The 9,622-nt window shown below is 37.0% G+C and overlaps 1 protein-coding gene across 1 annotated transcript; it reads right to left on the reverse strand.

The window, feature by feature from the left end:
* Positions 1-1,944: 1,944 nt before the first annotated feature.
* Positions 1,945-6,743, reverse strand: LOC129007446 (olfactory receptor 9G9). The gene is made up of 2 exons (XM_054438359.2): positions 6,648-6,743; positions 1,945-5,468 (listed from the first exon to the last, which is right to left on the reverse strand). The coding sequence occupies exons 1-2, from the start codon at positions 6,678-6,680 to the stop codon at positions 4,533-4,535; spliced, it is 969 nt and encodes a 322-aa protein (XP_054294334.2). The 5' UTR covers positions 6,681-6,743; the 3' UTR covers positions 1,945-4,532.
* Between the last annotated feature and the right edge of the window lie 2,879 nt (positions 6,744-9,622).

A 9,622-nucleotide genomic window follows, 5' to 3' on the forward strand; every position in this document is an offset into this window, starting at 1 on the left:
GCTGTGTTGCTCTGCCTGCAGATGCCATAATGTACTGTGTTGATTGGCCTCCACACAGGAGGTTGTGCACCAGCTGCAGTGGTAGCAGTGATCTTTGTGCTTGCCTTATGTTACCCAGAGAAGGTACTCTGGTCTTTCAGGCAATGGGCATGGCCATAGACCTCCCAAAAGTCTCTGTTCTTTTATTCAGTTACGAGGCCGGGTAGAGGGGCAAAGCTAGGTAAGGTCTGAGTCAGGCAAGTCTGCACCCTGGTTGCCCATGTATGGGCACAAGTAGCCACCCCAATGAGGATTGGATGGCAGTTCCATGGCCCCTAGGATGATGCTTCAGTGAGGAGTACAGCTGCTTCTGCTGAACAGAAGAGTCCACATGGGGAGTGGGGAGTAGCAAGCAGTATTAAGCCCCAACCAGCTCCCACATACATGGCAAGACAGGTCTCATACCTGCAGTATTCCACCTGCAGCAGGTACCTGGTTTACAGGCAGCCGGCACTCAGAACTCAAAATGACACAAGGCCATTCCTGAGGGAGACAAACCATAGCTTTCAGACCATGTCCTTCCCATTTGTCCCATGAAGCAGGAACACCCAGCTCCTGTGCCCAAGGCTTTAGCAAACTTTCTACTTGTGCCTCAGTTCTGGACAAGGGGTTTCATCTTCAATCAGGATTATATCACAAATCTCAGTTAGGAGCTTCTCTTAATCAGTGACTGCCATGTGAGTTAGCTGGCTGATTTCTGCAAAGTCCTCTGTGCCGTAGAGGATCTGGAATGGCTTCCCCCATCCCCACTGGTGACTGGGAGGGCATGCAAAGCATGTCCTGATGCTGCTCCTTCTCATATACTCCCCATTGCTCAGTACGTCAGCTCCAGTGCTGGGTAGGCTTAAGGCCTTCCTCCGTGGCCTGGATTGCCAGGTTTCCCAGTGGCAGTGCATACACCTGATGCAGTTCCTGCCACCCTCATGCTGTAGACTCACGGTTTTCCACCTGGCTTATGGTGTAGGCTACAGCCACCACTTCTTTCAAAGGGCCTGTAGTTTCATTCAGTTTTCCTGTTAAGTTCCTGTGTTGCTTCTTGGAAGAAAGCTCATAGCCTGTCTCTGCACTATTTGGTCTTTGCAAGTGGAAGAAGCACACTAACAAAACCTTCAGTCTACCATCTTGAAAAACTACTAACAGGTAATTTTATATAAGAAAAACAATCAGTTAATGGCCAAAACAGAAAAAAGAAGAAAAAGAATAGAACTTCCTAAGCAAGAGGGTATTCTCTGGCACTCTGCCCTTGGATTTAATCTGCACCATTGACTGTTTGGGTCTCTAAGCTGCCAGCCTGGAAGTGCTCCAGTAGCTCTCCTTGGTCTCAAGTCTCCTTGGCCACACTGCAGATTTAGACTTGACAGGCTTCAAAATTAATCTGTACACACACACACAGACACACACACACACATCACATACACATATATGCACACATTCTATTGGTTCTACTTCTCTGAAGAATCCAGACTAATGCAACCACTAAGAGTTGTGCATTTTTCAAAGAACATTAAATTTAGGAGATTTTTTGTAAGGACGAGACCACAGTATACTTTTGTACTTTTAGAAATGTTTTATTTATTAAAACTCATATCTAGAAGAAAAATCTTACAAATCACTTTACCTTAGGAATTTCAAATTCATTTTTGACCTCAGTAGTTAAATTCCCTTAGGAATTTGTATTTTACTTTCAAATTAATATGAAAGACTTTTCTGAATACTTCAAATCAATAAGTTGCAGATGAAACATTTCCAAAAGTGAATGAAAAACTTACTGCTAAATTTACACTTAAACATATTTTTAAATTATGTTATAAAACATGCTGCATGCTTATATTTTATATTCTTATTTATTTTTATGTTTTCCTAAGATTATTATTAGCTGTACTTTATCTTTTTACTAAGGTCTCTGTAATATTACTTAGACATAATTCTAGAGCTAACTTCCAAGTATAAAATGATATGAATATGTACTTAGCCAGCTATGTTTACAATATATGGATATATGGGCATATTCTTATCCTTATTTGAAGAATGAATTCTGGTAGGCTCCCATAAAAATATTAGAATAGAAGCCCTCAAGTAGTTTGAGACTCTCTTCTATAGTTACATGTCAGGGTTTATGATACCACGGTTTTTTAAGATTAGATGTGTCACATCAGTTTTACTTTCTTCAATTGATGCTTCCCTCTGGAATGATGTACTTTCTAGTTTCAGTCAAGAAACATAAAGTAATTGATTTACTGCCACTCAATATACTAATTGAGTCTGTTAACACTACTTTAAAAAATGAAGAATGTGTTTTATAGGAATTTTAATATCATTAGTGGGAAGTAGAACATGTATTTTAGAAAACCAGAAGACTGAGTTGGCATAAATAGTGTTCCTTTTTAGAACATTGCCTGATATGAGCATCTTGGAACTACACTGTTGGACTCTGTTTTGGCTGCGTTACTGTGTGTTGCAACTTGTATTGATTTTATTTCTTGCACCCACTTACCTCGTTAATGTCCATGATTGCCAGTGTGGATTTACTCTTTCTACTCTTTGTGAATCTTGTACATTTTCTGGGTCTACCTGTCTAATTCAGTTTCTTGCATTTTCTTCCTTTACTGCTTGTGCCAATTCAAACCAGAGAGTATTTATGTTTATAAACATAAATTACATTAGTACTGTCTTACATTGAAAAACTAATCAAAATTAAATGCCACTTGTCATATTCATCTTTTTAAAATTTTATTTGTATTGATAACTCATAATTTTATACATGTATGGGGTAAAATGCAATGCTTCAGTACATGTATACAGTGTGGATTGAACATCTCCAACTAATTTTTATGTCCATCACCTCGTACACTTATCATTGCTTTGTGATGAGAACATTTAAGATCCATTTTTTAAGTAATTTTGAAATACACAATACATTACCATTAACTGTAGTCACCTTGTCCTGCAGTAGTTCACTAGAACTTATTCCTCCTGTCTACATGAAACTTTGTACCCTCTGATCAACATTTCTCCTTTCTCCACCCACCTTGCCCCAGTCACTGGTAACTACTATTGTACTCTCTACTTGTAGGAGTTCTAACTTTTAGATCTCACACATAAGTGGGATGACACAAGATGTTTTCTTCTGTGCCAGGCTTATTTCACTTATTACAATGAGGTATCACCTCATATACATTATATTAGAATGATCATTATCAAAAAGATGAAAGCTAACAAGCATTGGCCAGGATGTGGAGAAAAGAGAACTCTTATACACTATTGATGGGAGTGTAAATTAGCACAGCCATTTTGAAAAACAGTATAGAGGTTTCTACCAAAACTAAAAATAGAAAAATAGAATTACCACATGATCCAACAATTCCACCTCTTGGTAGATGCTTAAAGGAATTGAAATCAGTATGTTGAGGCGATACCTGTGCTCTCTTGTTCATTGCAGTATTATTCACAATAGCTAAGACTTAGAAACAACCTAAATGCCCATCAACAGATAAATGAATAAAAGAAAAAAAGTGGCATATAATACACAATGGAATACTATTCAGCCTTACAAGAAATGTAATTCTGTCACCTGCAACAACGTGAATGAACCTAGAAGACATTATGCTAAGTGAAATTCCTTTTGCAGAATCACCCCTGCATGTACATATTCTCTCTATAAAATATCTATTAAAAATAAATACAATAAAATATCTATTGAGCAATGTGTACTCATAGGCTTTTATTTTTTAAATTGTTTCACTTCACCAAAATTATTATTATTTTTTAAATGATGATAATTGCCCATTGATGCTCAGAAGGTCACAATTTTAATGTAAAAGTCCTTGTAAGTTCACCCTTGTAAAATAAAGAGGAGCTCTGAGAGTTATACAGTGAGTTACAAAAATCATACGTATGGGATCTTAATGAATTTTTTCTTAATCAAGAAACTTGTATAAGAGGCATACAACTTAGCAAGATCATATCTTTCTGGGTCTCGTTTGTATTGAGTTATTTCTTGGGTGCCTCTAGATCTTTGCGCTAATACTTCTTGGGAGGAAAATAATGTATAATAATCCTTAAGATATTCTGTTAAGGGAATAGAAAGTGATGAATGTCATCTAGTTATTAAACATAGGAAAATATTAAAACTGGACTAAGCACAATTCTTCCTAGTTCTAGAAACAATATAGATACTATTCCATACACATCCGTTAGCCAAATCTTAGGCTAATGAGGTAGGCTGTTCCTCACTTTATGAAGGTATAGGAGAGGTTTTGGGCTTAAGGTTTATGTTTGTTTTTAACAAAAGAGACAGGAAATACACTTCAATTCTTATATATTTGGAAGTTTTTCTCCTAAATTTTCCTAATTTTCTTATTGTATGTGTCTGTAACTGTCATGTATCAAGCGGGGGACTGATTATGATAAAGAACAATAGTAACTCTGTTTGAAATACAAACAACTACATCTAAAATCATCTTTGTTTCTCCTCTGGTGGAGATAATCTTGATTTATGGGAGGAGTTTATTCAAAGCTTCTTTCACATCCTTATTCCTTAGGCTGTAGATCATGGGATTCAACATGGGGAATACCACAGTGTAAAATGTAGAAACTATTTTGTCCATATCAAAAGAATAGCTAGATCTGGGGAGAGCGTAGATGTAGAGAATGGAGCCATAGTACAAAGTGACAGAGGTCAGATGGGAGGAGCATGTGGAGAAGGCTTTGAGGCGGCCCTGGGAGGAGGAGATCCTTAAGACAGTGGCGATGATAAAGAGGTAAGAGGCCAGGATGAGCACCGCGGGGCAGATGACATTGGAGGCCAGCAGGAAGTACATCAGAAACTTATAGCCACCCTTCTCGCCACAGGCCAACTTCACCAAGGGAAGTAAATCACAGAAAAAGTCATCAATGATGTTTTCACGGCAGAAGTTAAAGGAAAACGTTTTCTTGGTGATGATTGAAGAGTTAATAAAGCCACCACAATATGAGACTGCTACCAGCAATGCACACAGCTTTATGGACATGACCCGAGCGTAAAGCAGGGGCTTGGAGATGGCCACGTAGCGGTCATAAGCCATGGCAGCCAGTGAGTAGCACTCACTATAGCCCAGCCCTGCAGAGAAGAAGAACTGACACAGGCAGCCAGCAAAGGAGATGCTTTTGTTTTCAGAGATGCAGATCACTAGGATCTTTGGGGTGTAGATAGAAGAATACCAGAGATCCAGAAACGACAGATTTCCAATGATAAAATACATGGGTGTGTGGAGGCGGGAGTCATTACAGATCAACACGATGAGGGTGATATTTCCTACCACAGTGAGAGAGTACACGCCCAGGAACACCACGAAGAGGCCCAGCTGCATCCCTGGATCTGTGGTAAAGCCCAGCAGGATGAACTCAGTCACTGTGTGATTGCTCCTCTGCATGGCTGTAAGGAATCTCACCTACGAAGAAAGAAAATGAGTTCAGTTTGCATCACTGTCATGAATACGTAGAATTATGCTACATAAGATCACATTTGCAGTGATCCGTGAAGTCTAGAACCAACAATCTAATTGTTTGTTTTAGAAAGTCTTCATTTTGCAACAATCAGGCTTTGCAATTATGTATTCAATTCTAAATTTCTTAAGTTGTTTAATTATGTTTTTCCTTTAGGAATGACTGTTCAAGTGAAGAAAAGATGTACTTATAATTGCCTTTCTTATACTTTGATCCTCTTCCTTTTGTCAATTTTCTCTTTTGCTAAATGTGTACATTTCTATTTTTAAATATCACTTGTTTGTCTTTAAAATACTGGGCATCCCTCCTTTAAGTATAGTTCAAAAAGAATAAAGTATTTTTCCTCGAGTGTTTCTATGCATTGAAACATTATGAAAGCATTATAAAATTCATATCTCATAATATTATATATAGGCCTAAGAAAATACTAAGAAAAGTGTAAAGGGAAAAGAGAATAGATAAAAAGTTTTGGGGAAAATGTGTACAGAAGAATAATATACAATGATGAAATTACGAAGTACACAGTATTTACTATATTTTACACATGTTCTATAATAAACACAATAATAACAATAATTGAAACACCAATTTTAAATGTAATTTATGTATACTACAGTATTGCTTATGATGACTTGAAAATCTACCCACTCTCTTCAGGATTCTCTTCATATAGAACTACAAATGTTCTATTGAAATGGATAGAGAGAAATATATCTAGCATACATCTGTCTTACACTGTAAAGACAATTCTTGACACACTAACTTCTCATTAACCTAAGTCATTTTGTAGGTAAATAAGTGAAAATTCAAGTGTACATGATTTTTATTTGTATGATCTTCCTCTTGGGACCTAGGAAAAACACTCAGTCCACACTCAACTCTCAATATTAGCATTAATAAACATCAATGTTAGTAAACAGTGTTATTTCTGAGTAAATATAGAACAATATAGGATTGTTCCAGTTGAGCTTTTGCTACCTCTGCTCCATTCAAGTTTCAATGATCTCACATGGCAAAACCCAATGATGAAGTCCTCATCTGATTAGATCTACCTGCAGCATTTGTCATAGTTTCTCTCTCCTTCTCTGCTGGAAAATCTTTACTTGGTTTTCAGGTTGTCATACCTGTCTGGTTTGCTTCCACTTCTCTTGCTGCATGTGTCTCTGTGCTACAGAACAGACTTTTGAATTTTGGAGTGCCCCCAGAATCAGCGCTTGAACCTCTTGTCTTCTCCGTCGGCCATCAGTTTCTGGTAATCTCATCCAATCTCATGACTTTAAATGCTTCTACATGCACGTGACTCCAATGTTACCTCTCCTGACTATGCCTCCTCCTTGAAGTGAGCCTCATGGATTCCAATGCCCAATTAGTATTTTTTCCCTAATGTCTCCTGGGCATCTTAAGATAATTGAGTTCACAGGGAATACTGTTTTATCATTGTATCCTAAGAGCTATATTATTTGCTTAAGTGTTATCATTGAGAAAAAAATTTTACTAACAATCCTCCCTAACCTGATCCTCATTCAGTCTTCTCCACTGCAGTAAATGGCATTATCCCACGTTAGAGAGAGTCATTTTATATTATTCTTGACCACTCTCTTTCTTTCACTCTGTTGCTTATTAATTAGCAACATCTCCTAGATTCTACCTTCGAAATATATCTAGAACATGAGTAGTTTCTCCCAGCTCTGGTGTTTTCACTCTACATGGGGCCATGATTGGCCTCTAATTGGTCTTACTGCTTTTATTCTTATCCCACTTGAGTCTTTCCACATGGCAGCCAAAATGGTCCTGTTAAAACGCCAGTTAGATCATGTTAGTTTTCTGTTCTAAGAACTCCATCCAATGACTTTTCCACTTATTCAGAGTAAAAGTTAAACTTCTTACAAAGATGTGCAAGATCTTTGTGCTTTTGCCCTCATTACTCACTTGCTTGTGTCTCCTACTCTTTTCCTCTTTGTTCAATCCATTCCAGAGAGTTTCTAGAATAACATGGTGTGGTCTAGAATTCAGTTTCTAGAATAACATGGTACGATTCTATAATTCAGTTTCTAGAATACCATGGTACGAGCAATGCCTTGCCTTCACTCCACCCTGTTGTTGCAATGTTCTTCCCCTTAGGAGTCTTTATAGCCAGTTCCCTCACATTTCTCAGTTCTTAATGGCTTCTAAAGTTGTTCCCTGATCACCATATTGCAACCTACTTCCCTGAAATTCGTACGTCCCTTTCCTACTTCATTGTTGTCTTGTAGTTCCGCTCATTATCTTGTATTAGGTCTCATTAGTTTAACTTCTGTTCTTTTCCCTTCACTGGAAAATGCTCTTTTCCCATTTGCATTTGATGGAAAACATGTATCATTTTAATGTTAAATCATATTGATTTGTAGTTTCATTCTGTGGCTATATGGGCTGTTTGTCTTAAATTGATTACTTCATACAAAATAAAAGCAATTTTTTGGATGAGGCAAAATCTTTGAAAACATGGATCCAAGGGAACTCCAAGGGGTTTCTTGAAGAAAAAATTTGAAAACTGCTCGACTCAACATCTTCTGATTCTAATATTCTCTCTAATGATGATTCAGGAATTGGATCATTTATAAAAGCAATAACTATCACTTAAGAACACTTCACTCTAAACTAGTACTGTGCTTAGTGTTTCACATGTTATATTTATTTATTCCTTGCAATATCTATCACAGCTATGCTTCAAGATTAACAGCAATAATTTTACACAAGACCAAATTGAAGTTTAATAAGTAGCTAGTTATTACACAATTGGTAAGTGGTGTTGTCTTTCTCAGAGGATGTAATACTTAATAGTAAGCCACCTTCTTTCATACTTGATGTTAGGTTAGCAGTTGCTGTTGGGCTCCATGGGTCCCCCTCTTTTTGATTATAACACCTAACCCCAAACCAGTAGGATAATGCTGATAGATTCACATTTTGTCACTAGTGAGTACCTCATATATATGGGGTCAATAGATGTTTCCAAGCACTCAATTGTTTGCTATGTCTCTTATATTTATAGGCAACCCTGAATATGAGTACAGAAACATTGTGTTATTTCCACTCAGTACCAGAACACTTACCTGCAACTGTCACAGTCACAAACAACAGAGGATCACATGGTGGTTCCAGATGATTTATACCTGTTCAGGGTCCCCAATGTATTTGATTCCTTAAGCACCTCAGGAGTTGATAGTTTTGAGTCTCTGAAAAGGCAATTAATAAAAAAAAAGTGGCTTACTTTATTTTGTTGCTCAGTGCAAAAGAAAGAAATGATTTAAAAATAATGATAATAACTGTTATATATTGGGAATCTATTCTTTGCAAAATGCCCTCCTGGAAATTTTCTTTGTTAAATAATTCTTTGAAGTACGTATTACAGTTTGTATTCCAGACAAGAAAATATATCTAGACCAGCATTAACTTGCCCAAAGTAAACTCAGAAGTAAATGCAATTAGGATTTGAACCCAAGGCAATCTCATTATAGAATTCATGGTTTTTCCCCTACACCAATGGTGCTTTAGAGAAGCATAATCTTTGATTATCAATTTACTTATTACTACATGCCTTTACAAATGGATTTTACTTATCCTGAGTGTCCAGAGAGGTATATTTTGCAAGAAACATATGCATTCTCAGTTCTCAACTCATTACTTAACTTTGAAGTGATAAGAAAATTATGTTAGCTAATGTGACAACTTTGGTTAATGTGGCAATTTTAACCAAGGTGTCATACTGGCTAAAACAACTTGTCAGCTTTCCCCATAGTAATATTTATTGAGCATGTATTATGTGTCAGATACCCTGCTAAGTGATTTAAGTGTCATCTCATTTAGACTTCAAAATAACCTTGTAAAGTAAGTGTAATTATGGTTCTTATTTTACAGATGAGTTACCTGAGACATAAAAATGGCTGTATATACATTGTTCAAGGGCATAATATTAAAAGTGGCAAAGCCATGATTCAAAACCAGTCTTTCTAATGCTCATCACTTGTCCCAAGAACTGCATATCTTTCTAGAATTACTATGTTCTAGATACCCTGAAAGGCACTGGGGACAAGAGATAGGACTAAAGCATGTGTTCTAGTCC

Source organism: Pongo pygmaeus, chromosome 9 (assembly GCF_028885625.2).
Source record: "Pongo pygmaeus isolate AG05252 chromosome 9, NHGRI_mPonPyg2-v2.0_pri, whole genome shotgun sequence".
Classification (NCBI taxonomy): Eukaryota; Metazoa; Chordata; class Mammalia; order Primates; family Hominidae; genus Pongo; species Pongo pygmaeus.

Excerpts from the sequence above, each read along its gene's own strand:
- LOC129007446 (XM_054438359.2), bottom strand. The coding sequence starts at position 6,680 with ATGCAGCAAGAGAAGTGGAAGCAAACCAGACAG. Across the intron at positions 5,469-6,647 it reads AGTGGAAGCAAACCAGACAG|GTGAGATTCCTTACAGCCAT; the intron begins GTATGACAACCT and ends CTTTCTTCGTAG.